The sequence below is a fragment of the Polyodon spathula genome, chromosome 13 (assembly GCF_017654505.1).
Source record: "Polyodon spathula isolate WHYD16114869_AA chromosome 13, ASM1765450v1, whole genome shotgun sequence".
Taxonomy (NCBI): domain Eukaryota; kingdom Metazoa; phylum Chordata; class Actinopteri; order Acipenseriformes; family Polyodontidae; genus Polyodon; species Polyodon spathula.
Window position 1 is genome coordinate 27,182,844 of NC_054546.1, and position 19,924 is coordinate 27,202,767.

Consider the following 19,924-nt stretch of genomic DNA (forward strand, 5'->3'; position numbering starts at 1 on the left):
TCTTCAGTTTCAGAGTTGCCAGGTGAGCGGTTTTCCCACGGAATCGGGCTACTTCAAAAACACAGCCGCGGGAAACATTAAGGAGTGGCGGGTTGAGAATGTAATTAGATCAGTGGTATAACTTTAAAAGATAGAACTGTTTATGTTTGCAATATTATTTGGGATACAGTACCAACATTAGTATTTCAATAAAGGGATCACAATTCCGTTGCTGGTCTGGTACGAATGCTGATTTGTTGAATGTTGATAGGGAGAATATATAGTGCGTTCTTATTTGTTCTTGTACCGCCAACCCCTTTCCATGTCTCTTATACAAGATTATTGTCTGTCTCCTCATCAATAAAGTAATAGAAGTGAATCTGTCCAGTCGATCCTCACGCCAATTAATGAAATACAAATGCAACGTTGTTGTTTTTTTTAATGTTTTTATTTAAAAAGTGAATGTGTTAGGGTAACAAACAGTAGCCTACGATAATACCATGAAGTTAAAATCAAGTGAAATAACACTTGACAAGTCTCTCTCTCTCTCTCTCTCTCTCAAAGACAGGTTTGTGAATTTAACCTGTCTGTGCTACTTAGCATCCTATAAAAAAAGCAGGTTTTAAATAACGTTTGAATTTACCAAGACCTCTTTTTGATTCCAACTTCCTTATTTACTTTTCTGTGTTCAGGGACTTGTAAAATCAAAAAGAAAACTAAAAACTAAAATAAAAACATGATTACAAAAATATCTATTATTTACACAACAGGCTGCTTTCATGAAACCATTTATCTTTTTTTAAATTTAAAATCTATGTATTAGCTACAGATACCATCCATATATATATATTTGATTACCTGTAATGAATTTTCTCTTAAGCTCAATCTAACCAACATTAACTATGTGCCCTTCAGAAAAACTGCCAACACCCTGAAGGGGCTCGGGAATACCTTCATGCAAACATTCCTCACGATACTCGCTGCAGCCGGCACCTGAAACTTGGCTTAACATGTAACCCCTGGGGGGTGGGGGGTGGGGGGGGCACGACAGCCTGGTTTAAACATTGGGGTCCAGGAGGGGAAACGGCCTGGCTTTAACATTGGGGTCTAAGGAGGAAACAGCCTGGCACTGAGCCAAGATTTAAAGATGTCCTTCTGTATGAATCACACTAATACATTATTTAATGTTAGAACAGGACAAATTCAAATTTTAAAAAGTACTGACGCTCATCCTCAAGTGAAGCTGAGAGTATTAAACACATGTGCCCCATTGCAAACACAAGCTTAATGCCCACTGGGCAAAACAGACAAGACCATCATTGTGTCAAATGCCTCCGAGCATCACACTGCCAAGGAGCGCATCAGCCGAAATGTTTGTCTGCTACTTGAAGATTAGTAAAGTCAATGAGAAATGTTTCAACTGGAAGACTCTGAGAAAGACTTGACTTTATCAAGCTTCTGTTAGTATTGAGCTCTATTGAGTGTTTAACTCCCTGTACAACATTGCAAGATCCGCTCGGCAAACACGAGCAGAAACAGATGCTTACCGTCACATTCAGAAAGAGCACTAGAGTGCTAGTGCTCACTCAAGTGTGGCAAGCTACTGGGGGTTCTACATTCAGAAAGCACACTTAGGAGTGCGATTCTTCTTAAATCCGTTATGCTGACACTGGCATTTATCACAAATTTGACAAATATTTGAACTTATTTTTTCACCTCACAAGTTAAGTGTTAAGCAATAGCTAGAACTGTAGTGATTTAAAAAACAAAAAAGCACCTTATGAAAAGTAGAAGATTAATTGGGGTTCTGTTGATATGCTTGTGTTATTAGGATTGCGATGGCTAACTCCCTGTACTCGGATGCCAAGTGGTAATTTGCAGTTCTGTCTCTTCCTGTAAATGTCCTGATGAATAAAATGATCATTGTGAAGTCCTGGATGGAATGTTAATGGATCAAACAGATGCGCAACACAATAGGATAGAAAAAAGACAAACAAGGTGAAGAGCCAGGTCTGAACTCAAATCCCACTTTGATTGTCTGGCTCCCAGTCCCACCATATTAACCATTAGGCTTTAATGCTGTTAAATATCAAGGAAACTTGACTTATAAAGTTGAAATTAATAAGCACCTTTTTATCAAAAAACTGTTCTTTTGAGTTTTCTTTTTTTTTCAATGAGAAAAGATAATAACAATAATAATAACAATGTGATCAAAGCAAAGGTATTCTTACTGCTACTGTGAATCAGGGTGTATTTGTTTTATAGCACAACATTCTCCCATGCTATGATATCTGCTACTAGTTTAGGTTAAAGAAATGTCTCAGTTTCCATGCCTTACTCTCAGGAAATCTGTTGGAGCAGCACTTACTGGGTCACTTCACCTCAGCAGTGTCTTCGGGCTCAAAGCAGGTTACTGGTGGAAAGCATGTCAATCAACAGGGGAAGCAGCTGCTAGTTTAGTTTAGTTTAGTGAATGTCTGGAAGCATGGGTTGCAAACAGATATTTCTTTAACCTGGTGTAGTACCAGCTAGCAAATTTAAAGAAAAAGTAAAAATGTCTGGAATTATTTGGTCAGCTACAACCCTGTAAAGTGTGATGAAGCTTAGCGGTGGTCTCTCTGTGGTGCATGTGCTCTGTGTCTTGCTCTGGCTCTAAGCCTGCCACTTGAGTTCAGCACTAAGCTCCTCAGCACAGCCCTCCAGCCCCATGCCCCTCAGCACCCCCATGATCACACTCTGCTGAGGGGCCCTCTTCTTATTCCTCCACAGCTTCATCATCTCGTACTGGGCCTCCTGGAAGCAGCGCTGGTCTCGCTCCACGCACTCCATCTCCCGGTCGCTGAGGCCGAGTCTGCGCACAAACTCCTTCCAGCGGTTCACCGGCACGGCACTGACCACCGCGTACAGGAACTCCGGGCCTGCGGGGAGCAGAGCAGGGCAGGGTTAAGCTCAGCTAGACCGGAACCCACATCCGGAACCTTCTGTCTGACAGGCCGGATTTAAACAGTTTGCAATGATGAACCGTGTAACTTTTTAAAATATTTGTTGCCAATCTATAGAACACATACAATAAAAAAAATGCTTTTCTGTTCCAGGAACTGAATGACAAAAGTGAACTGTAATAATATATTTTATATACAGTAAGAAAATTACTAGTTTTATTAAACCCCAAAATGGTAAAAAGCAAAAAAAATAAAAAAAATAAAAATTGCGCTGTTAACAACAGCGTTGTTGAAAGTGAAAATTAAGTTAAGAGAAAAGTTAAGTGAAAATTATGTTAAGACACGGCTGGGAAAAGGTTGGCACGCAGCTACCGACACCAACAATAAGGCACAAATCCTGATCCACAAGCAAATGAGAACTTGAAGCATAAATAGGAGCTGCTGTAAATCTAGTTCAGTTCATTAGATCTAGAAACAAAGGGGCAGGTCCCCTTTTCAAACTGAGATTTCTGTATAGTGACGTGTTGAGACAGCAATTATCCTGTTTTGCTGTGGAATTGGAAATATAGAAAAGTACTAGGCTCTGCATAGATGACAATAGTGCTCACAATAAAATCTGATTTTTTTGATTTAAAAATAGATTTTTGGGATTTTTTTCAAATTATGAAAAAGTGAACAGTACCGTAGTTATAGTTCTACCTCCAGATACTATAAATGTAACGTTCTTAGGATGTTGCAAATGGTGGTTTGTGAATAGTCACATACCAAACCAAATTAGTAATAACACCAATCAATCAAGATATATTTTATATTGCACCTTTCATAGTGGAACACCATCACAAAGCGCTTTACAAGATGCAATGAACACAAGAAAATCCATAATAACATCTTAAATGAATACATAATAAAGCAAATTATTTAATCATTGTGGCATCCTAAATGTGAACTACAATATGTTTTGCCTTCTAAAAAGACTCTGGAGTTTCATCACAGCCATTATTATTACATCATTATTGCATCACGCATTGTCACGTTAACAACATTTTAATGTGCGTAAGAGTGAAAATCCCCTGTCACACTTAACTAGGGTTACTGCATCAGCACAGCCTTGTCTTTACAATCCCAATGATGCAATGATACATCCTTTATGTTTATACTTGTTTTTCCTTTAATGGAGATTTCTGTAAACAATTCAAAGACAGACAAGTTCTGCAAGTTTCACAAGAATACTGGTTGCAGTTTTTTTTTTTTTTTTTTGCTCCGTTTACCAAGGAAGTGCTTGACTGCTTGTAAACCACCATTTCTTTGAATAGTTTTTCCTTTAACAACTTTTATAGATGTGCGCTTAAGAACTAAAATGTGGCCTTTTTATAGAATGGATTGAAAATAAACTTTTTCAAGAGTATAGAGGAAATACACCTCTCACATATCTTTAAATTGATCACATATTCAGCATATGAATTAACACTAATGAAGAATTAAATGGTTTCATTCATTTTATTTTATACATGGAACATGTCTAAAAAATATAATTTTTAGACATCACCATCACTACTAATTCTATCAAACACCACTATTTTCTACAAAGAAACTGACTCTTAATCATACCTGAGATACGACTCTTCACATCGTAAAGCTTGGCATGACTCCATTCCACACTCCCAGTTATTAAGACTGAGACGCATTTGTAGTGATGGTAGGGATTTTTCAAACAACTCTAATGAAATTAGTGCTTTTTTCAGAAACTGGTTTTCCAGACACAACCATTAGAGTTGCTCAGTTACGTGTATCTACAGTACCAGTCAAAGAAGTTTGAGTACACATGCTTGAAACCAGGTATTCCATGATTATCTATGCTTTTAACTATATAAACTTGTCTATAAACACTTAATATTTCATTATATGATACGTGTACTTATATAAGCTGATAATCATAAGTAAATTGCATTCAAAATTTTAATTTTTAAATGAAAATGTAAATCTTGTCAATTTCAATGAAATGGTCACCCAAAGCAAGGGGATTTCAGTCTGAAGCCCAAGTCAGTTAAAAGTCTGAAATGTGTATAACACGGTGTTAGAACACTGGCCTAAGTATAAAAGTGTATTTGTTAGATGTTCTCTGAGTTAAGTAGCATGTAACCTAATAAAACTTTTGTCACCAATTATTGTTAACAGGTGAGGGTCCATGATTACTATAAATATAGGTAGCATAGGCACAAGTTTGTCATTCCTGAATGTAAGGGAGCAGAAAATGGCAAAATACACTCAGTTCAACAAAGAAAAAAGTAATTACTTTAAAAAATGAAGGTCAATCCTTATGACAAATCGCCAGAACTTCTGTAATGTAATGTCTGTAACTGCTGTGGCCAAGACCATCAAACGATGTGAAGAAACTGGCACTCATGAGGACCGAACAAGGTCAGGCAGGCCAAGGGTGACCTCAGAATCAGAGAACAAGTTAATTCGAGTCACAAGTCTGTGAAACCGACAATTAACTACCCCTGAAATACAAGCTCAGCTAAATGCTACTAGAAGTACAGATGTTTCAACATCAACTGTTCAGAGAAGATTGCGTGAAGCTGGCCTAACTAGAAGAATTGTTGCAAAGAAACAATTGTTAAGAGTGCAGAATAAGAGGAAGAGACTTGCCTGGGCCAAAAAACACAGAAACTGGACGTTTGAGGAGTGGAAGTCGGTCTTATGGACCGATGAGTCAAAATTTGAAAATTCTAAAATAACATTTTAGACTGTCAGATATCACTTAAAAACGGGGAGACACAGATTCAAAACTTGTAATTACAAAATGAGATTCCCTGCTTTTACATTGTATTTAAGCCCTTTTTAGAAACATCTCTTCAGACAGGTACAACCAATTTCAGACATAATAATAATAATAATATAATAATAATAATAATAATAATAATAATAATAGACAGCATGTTCTTAATGTATGCAAAGCTACCTGGATATCTCGGGTCATATTGGCCTGAGGCATCATGTTTGTTTACAAAATAATTTCTAAAACAACTAAACATGAAAGAGTTTATTTCAAGTTTATAAGCAAATGGGTTCCAGAAAGATTCTTAGCAGACTGGGGTAATATACAGAACTGGAAAATATGAATTCACAATTACTTGATAACAGAACTACAAGAATTACAATTTAGATCATAGACAGGAAAAGTTTAAGATATTTGTGTGTTAGTAAAAGTGTTTTAAAACATACTTTTCATGTATGTTCCTTGACAAACTATATAAAACAGTTAGTGAAAGAAAAATAATCAAGTGATTTAAATCCTGACTTAAAATCGACTTAAATCACCCAACCCTGACTCAAACACCTTCCCCCCTATCAACCACAGGCATGAACCGAGACACCTCCATCAACCACAGGCAAGCACCGAGACACCTCCATCAACCACAGGCAATCACTGAAACAACCACTCACTGTTTGTTATCTGTGGGACACAATCTGGCAGCTGTGCTGGCGCACTGTCTGGCATGGAGAGGCAGGTTCGTTCATGCACAGGGGAGGGTAGATCAGTTTGTTGCACGCTGGGAACTAACTGCATGAAAAAGAAAAAGGCAGAAATACAGTCAGCTCTTAAGAGATCCTCTCCCAAACAAAACTAGCACAGCGTACATAACTACATCCTTTTAGATTACACCGTGTAACAATTTTTTTTTTTTTTTTTTTTGGTTCCTGGGTAGTAAGTGTTATTTCCTAATTGCTTATGCCTCAAAAGTATAGAAAATGGCTATTATTCCCCACAAACTTTGCTTTTGTGACCAGGACAGTGATATTTCAAAATATCACTATTTCCAATGGGAAAACGGGCAAGCATGTGTCTTTTTGTTCACAGTCAGAAAAAAACAACATATGAATCCAAATTAACATGTATTTATACTAAAGTAATACAAAAATGACTACAAAAGATTTAGAAGTGAGTAGTTTTTCGAGATTTACGATTATACTGTAAATTTACAGTGTATTTTTACCTCAGAAGTTGAGAATATGTTCTGCTCCATATTTACTGCAGGATACAAAAAAAGAAACACATTTAAAATACACAGATACAGTTCAGTAGGAATGTACCCCAGCTGGGCTGTAAGGTATTCTATGGGTCTCTGAAATTAGATATAACTCTAACGAGTGAGTTCGATGCTACAGATCTCAATGCTTGTCATGTAATATCACATTCAACCCCAGCAGTCACTATATACACCCTTCAATATTATTGTATAGCCCCACAGAAAACCCTTGCTCATACCACTGGCATATGGTTTTTTACACCGTTGTAAGATTTTCTTGCTGTTTTTTGCAGCTTCATAAACAAAGCAACCAGCTAACAGGCAGCTCATCACAACAGCGATGATCATCCAGGGTTTGTGGTCTGAAAATGAAATACAGAACAAGGTTAATGTACAGTTTGCAGTGTAATTCTAGTGCAGTCTAGAACAACGATCTCAAACTGCAGTTCCAATATAATTCTAGTGCAGTCTAATTTAGTGGTCTCAAACTGCAGTTCCAATGCAATTCTAGTGCAGTCTAGTGGTCTCAAACTGCAGTTAAAATGCAATTCATACAGAAGACAAACAGGTGTTGTTTTTATTTTTTTTTACCAGGCTGGTTTGGTTTGGGACAATGCACAGTGCAGTTAAACCCCCCGTCACACCTGCAAAAACAAGAGAAAATGTGGTTTATACTAGTGGACAGATTAGATTAGTTTATATTAGTGAGGAGACAGACAGTAGTCTTGTATAAGAGACAGGGAAAGGGGGTCGACGGGACAGGTTCACTTCTATTTGTTTATATAAAATTAGAAGACAGTGAAAGGTGATATTCTGAACTCACTCTGAACACGGGTGACAGTCTCCCTTTCCATCTCTGAAGTAGGTTTCTGAACACTTACAAACAGTGTTACTGTATTCTAAACCTGGAAAACATAACACATAAATAAATCTATCAATTCTATCTGCATAGGAAACTGGGCTTGAAGATTACTGGACAGACTGGTCTCTGCATACAGCTTCACCTGAATACTAACCAGGCAGGTCCCGTCATTGATATTGTGAAGGTGTTAATGAACGGGGGATGTAAAAACATCAAAGAATTCTGGGGGATGTAGTCCTGCAGCAAAACCCCTGTGGTCAATTGCAGCGTATCAGTGACTTACTCCACAAGAAGTAGACTAAAATGCAGTCTAGCAAATCCTACAGGTCTGTACTAAATTAGTCCTGATTGCAGCGTACCAAACAGCTAATCCTGACAGTGTGTGCACTCACTGGGTGTGTGTGACAGTGTGTGCACTCACTGGGTGTGTGTGACAGTGTGTGCACTCACTGGGTGTGTGTGACAGTGTGTGCACTCACTGGGTGTGTGTGACAGTGTGTGCACTCACTGGGTGTGTGTGACAGTGTGTGCACTCACTGGGTGTGTGACAGTGTGTGCACTCACTGGGTGTGTGTGACAGTGTGTGCACTCACTGGGTGTGTGTGACAGTGTGTGCACTCACTGGGTGTGTGACAGTGTGTGCACTCACTGGGTGTGTGTGACAGTGTGTGCACTCACTGGGTGTGTGTGACAGTGTGTGCACTCACTGGGTGTGTGTGACAGTGTGTGCACTCACTGGGTGTGTGTGACAGTGTGACAGTGTGTGCACTCACTGGGTGTGTGTGACAGTGTGACAGTGTGTGCACTCACTGGGTGTGTGTGACAGTGTGACAGTGTGTGCACTCACTGGGTGTGTGACAGTGTGTGCACTCACTGGGTGTGTGTGACAGTGTGTGCACTCACTGGGTGTGTGTGACAGTGTGTGCACTCACTGGGTGTGTGTGACAGTGTGTGCACTCACTGGGTGTGTGTGACAGTGTGTGCACTCACTGGGTGTGTGTGACAGTGTGACAGTGTGTGCACTCACAGGGTGTGTGTGACAGTGTGACAGTGTGTGCACTCACAGGGTGTGTGTGACAGTGTGACAGTGTGTGCACTCACAGGGTGTGTGTGACAGTGTGACAGTGTGTACTCACAGGGTGTGTGTGACAGTGTGACTGTTTGTGTAATTACAGGGTGTGTGACAGTGTGTGTACTCACATGGCTTTGCGATGACCGATCCTCTGCTACAGGTCTGGCACCTCACACAATTAAATGAATCCCTCTGTCGCACTTTGTAATGCCAGTCAGGGCAGCCGCACACACGGTCCATGTCACCCTTGCAGGGAGCCACCTCCACCTGATTCAGCACTGCAGGGAGCACAACACAACAGAGCAAAATTACACACAATCACATAGCACAGCACCAATACACACACTCGCAAAACACAGCATTACACAAAATCACACAGCAGTATTACATACAATCACACAACACAATGCCATTACACACAATCACAATGCACTACAATGACAATGCATTGGGTTTGTAATATTCTGAGGGGCAATACATAGAGCAATGGGATGAGGATGCCATTGGAAGAATAGGATCAAAGTGTGCTAACTATACCCTTCCCAAATGAACTTCAGTGGCTCTGTAATATACCGAGTGGCAATGGTAGCACAAGTCAGTTACAATGGGATGAGGCTGGTAGAATGGGATCACAGTTTACTAACTATACCCTAAATGAGCTTTAATGGCAGACACACAGACAGTGACACCACAACAGTAGTGTATACTACTGAGGTCAGTGGTAGCAGCTGCAATGGGGTGAGGCTGCTATTGGTAGAATGGAAGCACAGTGAGAGGGTTTCCATTTTGTGACGCCCATTGGGATCCATACTCACTGGTAACACAGAGAGATTTTGAAATCTCTCAGTGCGATCCCATTCCAGTCCCACTGTGTTACCCATTAGAAGCATATCCCAGTGTGATCCCATTCCAGTCCCACCCACTGTGCCACCCATTAGAAACACATCCCAGTGTAATCCCATTCCAATCCCACTGTGCCACCCATTAGAAAACCAAGTGATTAGCAGACCACAGCAACACAAGCAATGGCAACTTTACAAGTTGTGTGTCTGTTGTGTTTGTTTCTGGGGGGCTCTTACGTTTGTCGCACTTCCTGCAGCGGAAGCAGTTTCTGTTGTAGTTGCTGATAGCGAGGAAGGTTTTTTCAGCGCATGGCATGCAGGTCGTGGTCATATTGGGACCGGGACAGGGGCTGGACATCTTGTATCCTGAACAAAATATAAAATCAGAGAACACAATGAAACACAGCAAACACACACTTACACAGTCTCACACACACACACACACACACACACAAACACAAACACTCAAACACCCATACAGGACAGAGGCACATGTCTAGACACACATACGTACACTCACACACAAACAAACAGACAGACAGACACACACACACAGACAGCTTGATCGACAGACACACAAACAGACACTGACACACGCACATAGCTCTCTCAGTGAGTGTAGAGGAGTCTCTGAAGCACACAGGGAGGGGGTGCACAGCTCTCTCAGTGAGTGTAGAGGAGTCTCTGAAGCACACAGGGAGGGGGTGCACAGCTCTCTCAGTGAGTGTAGAGGAGTCTCTGCAGCACAGGGAGGGGTAATCACTCACCAGGGAGGCACCTGTTGCAGCAGTATCCCTCATGCTCATACTCGTGAGACTTACAGTCTGCAGACTGGGGAGCGGACTCTGACACAACCACGCCTGAACACAGCAGCTGAGAGAGGGGGGGAGAGAGAGAGTTACACTGAATATCTGAGCAAAGTGGTGGTATACAATTATATCCCAATAATATTATACATTCCTGTTTTTAATACAGTGAAAGTCACACAAGTGCCAGTGTCCTCCCAGTCAAAATTAAAATGGACAGTGTGCAGTGGAAATAAAAAACAGGAAGTTTCCACATCCTCCACTTCCTATGATTGTTTCACTGCAGATACTCACACAGTCCAAGAAGAGAAGGAGAAAGGAGAAGTACTGACCAGGCCTGGCCTTGTAACTGAGAACTGATTAGCTCACAGATTCCAAGACGCAGAAAAACAAGAAGAAGATTAGATCTTTCTGAGGAAGGCTTGCCAACATCCATCAAGCAGAATAAATGGCCACTGGCCACTGCCCCTTGTGCCAACTATAGGTAATTATTTCTAAAAAGTTTAGAAAGCCATTTTACACTAACAACACCATCTGTGTGTGAGTGTGTGTAGTATGTTCATGTTTTTCTTCACTGTGTGTGTAGGGAGGGGAGATAGATAGATAGAGAGAGATAGAAATGCTGATGATCGGTAGCTGTTGTCTCGCGTAGGTTTAACTGGGCAGGTACACATACTCCTGTAAGCTATATATAGACAGCACAATAAGAACTATACACATCCCAGTACCAGCACTGTGCTTCACTGTCGCAACAAATCGCACATTAAATCTTTTCACCGGAAACTGTCAAGGCAGTAAAGAAAGCACTCCACTGTGAGAGGAAGCAGCACTGAGCACTTACAATTACAGCAGAATGCTTTGCTGAAATTACAATTACTATGCAATTCAATTACAATTAAGCTGCAGTAATTGTGAACACAATTACACTAAAAGTAACAAACAACTACACATAATGACATGTTTACTTTATTCTAAATAACCGAGCAATAATAACACAGGTACCACTAACACACCCCCCCCCCCCCCCCCCCCCCCCCGCCAACTTTGACTATGGGGGGTTTAAAGTATATATTTTGCCCCTCCACTTTTTGTCAGTTATCATATACATGTAGAGCTTCAAGTTTTTGGTTTTAACCAATAATAACCAAATAACCAAAAACTAAAAAAACACAACACCCCGAAGATCTATTTACATGATTTGGTTTTTATTTCTTTAAACCGATAAACATGGGTTTTAGCAGTATATTTTAAATAATGTCAATCATTCTCTAGCACTACTTTGTTTTCTCATGTAACGGAAATCATGAAGATCTGGATACATCCAGTGACTGCTGTGAATAGTGTAGCTAGCAACAAGGGAAAGACCTCGTGATAGCATGGAGAGACAGCTGACAGAAGGAAAGAGACCCCATTGGGGCTGGCAAGGGTTAGCTACCCTTGTCGGCAGTATCCAGCTCAATGTTTTCAAAGTTAAACAGGATGCTGGAGACACCCACCCAAGGCTTCTAAGACATTAAAGAGAAAAATACCCCTAGAGTCTGTGAGAGTGGGGAGGAATATCACTAAACGCTGGATAACAGAGTTAATGACTAAGGAACGAAAATGGATATGAGAATGGAGAGTACTTGTGACAGAAATATGAGTTCTGGTGATAAATCTTCCTCCCGACCTGCGAGGGCGCTAAAGAACAAGAGGAGAAGTATCTGGAAGGGCTGGCCTGACAGTTCGTTTCGGGACCGAGAAGTGGGTCAGCCTTGGAAAGAAGCGAGACTCTGTTGTAAGACCGTATTGATTTGAAAAGTAAACGAGACACAGCTGCAAGTAATAAGGCAGCTGCAACCATTTACCTAGATATCATGCAGGATTACATATAGGGGCCAGCGTAACGCTGATCTTCCCCTTCGTTTGGGTTAAACGATCAGAGAGAGAGAGAAGGATTGATAGAGGAGCTCTCAGTGTGTGTAAAATAATTTGTGTTGTGTGTTATTGTGCTTGTCCTGTTAATTGTCTGTTCTTCACTTCTAGATAGTTAAAGCACACCTCCGGAGCTGTCAGCTAGGGTCAGCACTGTCCGGAGCACCACCGCACTATCGTCACGAAGTACCGTTGTTTTCACTCAGCACCAGCACGACTGCACTCACCCAGGACTGGTGACCGTGTGTTTGTTTTTGTTCAGGACTGTGCCCTGTTATTGCTATCCCCGCGCTTTACACATTGTTGTGTATAGCCGGGGATTTATTATTTTACGATCACCAGACCTGGATTCCAAATAAAAGCACTTTTTCACTGGATATCGTTGTCTGCCTGTCACTCCTGCATTGCATCACTGCTACACCGGTCCCCCTTCACCAGCCACTTTGCCACAGTACTTCACAAAAGACTACTTCAAGATCTGCAGTTAGTAAAGACATGGAACCCCAGGTTTGTGTCTGTGGCTGGAGCAAGGTGACAACGGTCAGGGGTTTGAAGATTCATCAAGGGAGAATGAAATGCTTGAAGAAAGGACAAGGGCCTCGCATTGATCAGTACTTCTTACAAAGTCAGTCAAGTCAGTCTAATGAAATCCAGCGACAGGAAGCAAACCACAGTTCGCAGGATATCAGCACCCCTGTTATAGACGTGAGGAGGACTTGCATGGATACAACTAGCGATGAACCTAATGATCCTTACGAAACTGGTCAGACAAACCAGCATAAGAGAAAAAAGCCTGGCGTTAACTCGCCAAGAACTTGCGAGAAAACTGTGTGGGACACAGTAAACACGTATCTCTGTTTTACTTTGGAAAGGTAAGTGGAACAGTTGAAAAGAAGCTGGATAAATTTGGTGACATCATCTACGCATATAGAAGCAAGAGGTTTGGAGTTTAAAAAAAGGAAGGAAAAAGTACAAACTATTCCTGGAAAGTCTAGACGGCAGCAGAAGATTGAATGCTTAGTTACAGAAAGGAGGCAGCTGAGGAAGCAATGGAGAAGAGCAGAACAAAGTCAGAAGAAGGGACTCAATCGGACACAAAAGGTCATAAAAGATAAGCTTGTAACACTGTGCAGAGCTGAGCGCCTAAGAAAACGCAACAAAAAGGAGCATGCGAGAACTAACTTTTATAAAGATCCATTCAAATTTGTAAAGAAGATATTCACCAGTGAGAAAAATGGCATACTAAAAGCATTGAGCTGGAGAGATATTTGGAGGAAACACATACAGATTAAAAAAGGCAGGAGCCTATGTCAATTCCTTCAGACATCCCACCTATCATGTGCCTAGAAGTTGGAATAATGGCAGGATGTACCATTTCTCCACTGGCTTTTACCATGGCAATGTAAGTAATTATTAGGGCATCAAAATAGGTACTGGGAGGAGAACGCTTGGCTTCTGGAATGCGACAACCACCAATTTGAGCATACATGGATGACATGACAACAATGACTACAACAGTAACCTGCATTAATCGGTTATTAGGCAAATTAACCAATAACCTCGAATGGGCACAAATGCAATTTTAGCCCTCTAATTAAAAGGTAAAGAAGTAGATAAAAGGTTCTACATTAATGGTGAGGCAATACCAAAAGTGTCTGAGAAGCTAGTGAAAAGTCTAGGGAGATGGTACAACGGGGATCTAAAGGACACAGTCCATGTGGGAGAAGTTAGACAACAAGCAGTGGAAAGGTTGAAGAGCATAGACAGCAGTGCTTTACTGGCCAAACTGAAACACTGGTGTTTTCAGTTTGGTCTACTGCCAAGACTGCTGTGTCCACTGACTCTGTACGAGGTTTCCTTAACAACAATTGAGAAGATGCAAGCTTTAATCAGTTCATATGTCAGGAAATGGTTGGGAGCCCCATGCTGCCTCAGTAGAGTGGGAATTTATGGTAAAGGAATACTGCAGCTACCAGTCTGCTCTAACCAAGGAGTTTAAGTGCTCCAAAGTCTGACTGGAAATGACATTAGTAGATTCACGCAACAAATGCGTAAGGGAGGCAACACCTGTGTTAAAAACTGAAAGAAAATGGGCAGCAAAGGAAGCTAAGGAATATGCTAAGGCTGCCCTTCAAATCACTGATATTATGGGGCAAGTTCAGCATAGAAGAGGGGGTCTTGGTCTCAGTTCAGCTCCTCCTACATGGCGAGAGTCGAGAGTCTGAGTTTACCCAGTGGAGGTGGGTTGTCGAGGATTTGTGGCACACTCTACAATCCGGTGTCTCCGAGATGTCAGGTTCAGTGGCCAAGAGTTGCGTCGCACAGTGAAGAACTTATCTGATGCAGCAAAAAGGAAGAGCAACTAGCTGTTATTGAGACGGAAAGATTCTGGATGGGGATCTCAAGCATAATAGAAAGAAAGCAATGCTGATGTACAGGTAAGTAAGCTAGGCTGAGTTGAGTGGGGGACAGAAGGGGGTGATGCTGGGATGCCAGAGTCACTGTTGAGCCCTCTTGAGGTGTTGTGGGCTAGTCAACGAAACACAGAGGAAAGAAGGTGCCCCAATTGATGACCCCAGAGATGCACCCCTCGTTGTTCAATCCAGAAGGTTGTCCTGCTGATTCGCTGGGGAGACCACACTGTGGTTGATCCCCGGAGCAAGCATCACAGCTGTTGTGTGTGCTGATGTGCTGGAGACAAAATAAGCTGATCCCTGGAGCCAGCATTTCACTTCAGCCATCAACACCAGGCAGAAAGATATCTATATCAACAGATGGAAAGAAACGCAAATGGATGCAGATGGATCACATTAGTTTACTGTAAAGCTACGTCTTAGTTGGTGCTTATCTTGGCAAGAGCCGAGTTCAAATCAGCATGACGTTTTTAACATTTACTCTCATATAATGGAAATCTGCATAAAGTAAACTGCTTTCATAAGGCGGGCAGTATGCAAAGACACTGCACTGACCAATCATCAACTTTGTGTATCACGTAATAAGCATCATTTGCGTCAAGGCGTCATTTGTTTAGCAATGGGCTTAACGAGCACGAACCCAACCAAACCAGCAACATGGCATCAGCAGTTATTTTTTATGCCGTTACGGTTTTATTCAGTAATTAACTGAAACATGTATTCTAAATATAAAACTGCTGTCCAGTTATACAACTAATGCATATTGAAGTAGTTTTTTCTTGAGTGCGACTGCCTAATTATTATCAGGCTTCCAAACCAAAGGCTGGGAAGCTTGTTGTTATTGTTAAAGTTTTTTTTTGTTTTTGTTTCTTTTCTTCCCAAAACTTTAAACTGTTGCTTTTTCGAAGCTGTGTGACTGATCAGGTTCTGACTTGGCAGGTAACCAGCTGCATACATTGCCTGTCAGATACTGAAAAAATGTTGCCACTGCGTCCCTGTAATTGGCGCAGTGACGCATTTTTCGATAAAACCTTTAGAAATCTTCTTGGGAATCGGTGAAACGATTGATCTGAAATTTGGCATAAATCATCAACATCCAAACCCGCATCAAATTTGCAGCAGAAGTTGCAGTGATAAATTTTAATGTCAAAATGGCTGCCTCAAATCTTATCGAAACGCGCCCCTAACAACAAACTGCTGCTTTTTGAACACTGTTTAACCAACAAACTCCAAACTTGGTAGTTATTGTCCCAGTAACAATGGAATACAAATATGTCAAAATGGTTGTTTTATAAAACAAGATGGCCGCCAGGTGTATGTTTAGGTCTGAAATTTAAAACTGCCTCAGTTGACAAATGATTTACTTGACTAACTCGAAACTTCACAAGCATCATCCTTGACACTGTAGCAATACAATTTAAGAAACTCGCGTTAAACAAGATGGCTGCCTGGCTCAGTTTTGAAAAAAAAAAAAAAAAAAAAAAACTTTCAAAATCTTCTTCTGTGGAACAGTTGAAGTTGCTGATTTTAAATTGGCACATTGAGACGGGTACTAGGGCTTGGGAGCCCTAAAACTGCCTGGCAGTTCTAATTATTATTATTATTATTATTATTATTATTATTATTATTATTATTTATTATTATTGCTACATAAATATCAAACCTTAATCATAGTACCATGACGAATGCTTAATCCTACGAAAAATGTGAATAACTTATTGTATGCTGAGATGAAGTACTATAGTATACTATAGGGGTGGGCAGAAAAAAAAAAAAAAATGGACGGTGACAATGGGCTTAAAATTAAATGTGTTACTTCTCACAATTCTCGGATCTAAAATGTATCCAGAGTTCTACATTACCGGACTCGTAGTGTGGACATCCTCACTTCAACACAGTAAGTTAACCTTTGTATAGACTGTATCTGTATTATAGAAACGGAACATTTATGTGTTTGAGAGGTATTTATTTTTAATAACCGAAAATAACCGATTTTTGTCAAATAATAATAAAGGTAGGTCTATATTGTGTCCCTAAATGGCTGTAAACAAAATCTAGAAATAAATGCCGAATGAAAAAAAGCGCGACTCCGTCTTCAATATGTACTAATGGAGACGATGATATCCTGAAATATCTTTTGGAGGAATTGCAGAGCACCTGCCAAATACCATTGGATTTGGTCTGGGGCGTGTACAAGTCACACACTATCCCGCCCCAGTGGCGCATTTAGTGTTTCAACCAGTAAACATTAAGCATTACCCTGCTATAGAAAGCGTTTACTTCCCGAAAGCCAGCTGAGGACGGGTGCTTATTATTTCAACCCACGAGCACTAAGCAATATCCTGCTATAGTTTACTTCCCGAAAGTCAGTTGGTCTCGCAGTAATAACTGAACTCAATAATGAGGACAAAACGTGAAAAACATTCTCTAACATCCAGCACTACATTTAAAACAAAACAGCAAGGAATATTTAACTGTTAGCATACATGTGTCAATATATCTATCAATAAACAAGCCATATTATAACATTTTGTAGATTGTGTATTGTTTGTTTCGCACTCCCCTTTAATAAACTGCATGTTGGAATTATAGGTGCCGTACATCATTGTGGAGATGTGGCACTGGAACTGGTTCTGCCATTTAATGCTACTTGTGTTTCTACTTGATAAATGCTCAGTTAGTAAATATTCTACATACTATGGTGAAACACCTGCCTAATATTGCGGGTTTACTATTGCAAAAACAGTAACTTGTAAACACAGTAACTTGAACAGTAAACACAGACACACACGTACGTTTGCGTTTCTATATTTGTGAGGACTTCTCATTGACTCTTCTATTAACTCCAGTCAGACAAAACTCCACAAAGGGTGAAAGTCGACAACAAAATATTTTGCCACTTTTTTTGAAGCTATATTTGGGTCTTTTTTTTTAAAAAAAAAAAGTGTTTTACAAGGTTGGGACGTCCTCCACAGACATACACTTAAGCAAAGTTAGACCATGTCAGAGATTATAAAAAATAGTGCATGGGTAGTGTGTGACAAATGAGAACACTACCTCGTGCATTATTCTATGTAATCGATCAATTATAATGTCAGAATTACAATTACGCAGGTGTGCCAAGGCTCAGCTACAATGGCATCGTAATTATAATTAATTGCGAATTGCACAGTTCCAATTGGAATTGCCCCTTGTGTGTACCTGCCTGACTCGGAGAAGACGCGGTTCTGTGAAGAGCTCATTACGGTAGCGAGTTGCACAATAAAGAACGGCTTCAATTCTTAGATTAATTTTTCACAAGCTTTACTGGAACAAAAGCGCACGCCCCCACCGCCACTGCTGTCAATCACAACCAGAGCAAACTTTGCGATTAAAAAAATTGACGGCTGTGACGTGTACCAACAGAATGCGCGGAACAGTGTAGAATAAGAAATAACTATGCATAGTTTGGATAAGTGGTATTTAGGACGTTACTAGGTAAAATTGCTGATTTACAGTACGTGGAATAACATGGTGTTCTCAGGTAGAAATGTAAGATTGACATACAAACAGACTGACACCCCCCGATATCGTCTGAATTTAGAGTTTACCTAAACTTTGTTAAAACTCCAATTGCAAGTTTACAGAATGTGAAACGGGCGGTTATACTCGTAATTTGTTTTGTGTAGCTGCTGCGAGCAGCCAAATTAGCCGCTTTAGTGCCGGTAATAATGCACACGTTTTATACATACAGTGAACCCCGAGCCCTGCTCCCACTTACCCCCACTGTCACCAGGATCCAAAACGCTCCGGAATGGCGAGCGTGCGTCGACCCGAAACAGACCATTGTTTAAATACCCTTGGAGACGACTGTCCCGAGATGGCAGCGGAGCATTTCAGCGGCAGTCGAGTCTTGGTAATAAAATTACAACTTTGAAAAGCAGCGAGCCAGCATATTGTGAATCTAAAAAATAAAAAAATTAACTGGCTACAACATCAGGAGGAAGGAACTAGGGTGTTCCATAATCCAAATCCAGTCAGACTGTAGCTTCCTGCTGTGATGCAAAATGCCAATGCTCGGACATACATGCAAGCAAGAGCGAAAGATAAACACAAAACAAAACAAAAAAACGAAAAGAAAAGATTTTGATAAAGATTGCCAAACTTAGTTACAAAACGCTTTGAAAGATTATTAATCGTTATTCGATTAGAGATCGTTGCCCTCAGTGTTTGGTTAATTGACGTCACAAAAATGTAGTTACATATCAGGAAGTGCAATTGAGATTGAGCGAACTTTTTTCTTTTTACGCATCACTGTGTGGGTTGCGCGGACACATTTTCGATTCAAAGGTTTAAACCACGCCGGTCTTGGGTTGTGCGGGTGATACAATGTGCCAACAGATCGTTTACATTGTCAGGGGCGTAGCTAGGAATAGATTACACCGTGTAACAATTATTATTTATTTATTTTTGTTCCTGGGTAGTAAGTGTTATTTCCTAATTGCTTATGCCTCAAAAGTATAGAAAATGGCTATTATTCCCCACAAACTTTGCTTTTGTGACCAGGACAGTGATATTTTAAAATATCACTATTACCAATGGGAAAACGGGCAAATGTGTGTCTTTTCGTTCACATAAAGTCAGAAAAAAACGACATATGAATCCAAATTAACATGTATTTATACTAAAGTAACACAAAAATGACTACAAAAGATTTAGAAGTGAGTAGTTTTCGAGATTTACGATTATACTGTATTTACAGTATTTACAAAAGCAAAGTTTGTGGGGAATAATAGCCATTTTCTATACTTTTGAGGCATAAGCAATTAGGAAATAACACTTACTACCAAGGAACAAAAATTGTGTTACATAGTGTTATTACAGAGCCAAAAATCACATTTTTATCTATAAACCGCCCCCTGCATATCATGTCAAATTTATATATGCAGCCCAAGATCACAATAATGTTACTAAGAAATGGCAAATAAAAAATAACAGTATGACATGCCGATTACATTCCAGTCTTAAAAATGTAAGTGGGCACACACACACACACACACACACACACACACATATATATGAT

At 40.3% G+C, this 19,924-nt stretch overlaps 1 protein-coding gene across 1 annotated transcript; it reads right to left on the reverse strand.

Annotated features, from left to right (window-relative positions):
* Positions 1–2,153: 2,153 nt before the first annotated feature.
* Positions 2,154–19,088, reverse strand: LOC121325679 (tumor necrosis factor receptor superfamily member 1A-like). Its single transcript, XM_041268532.1, has 10 exons — positions 18,623–19,088; positions 10,496–10,601; positions 9,966–10,094; positions 9,015–9,164; positions 7,776–7,857; positions 7,544–7,596; positions 7,192–7,314; positions 6,920–6,954; positions 6,369–6,486; positions 2,154–2,897 (listed from the first exon to the last, which is right to left on the reverse strand). Exons 1-10 carry the CDS (start codon positions 18,686–18,688, stop codon positions 2,632–2,634), a joined length of 1,128 nt encoding a protein of 375 aa, XP_041124466.1. The 5' UTR covers positions 18,689–19,088; the 3' UTR covers positions 2,154–2,631.
* Positions 19,089–19,924: the final 836 nt, after the last annotated feature.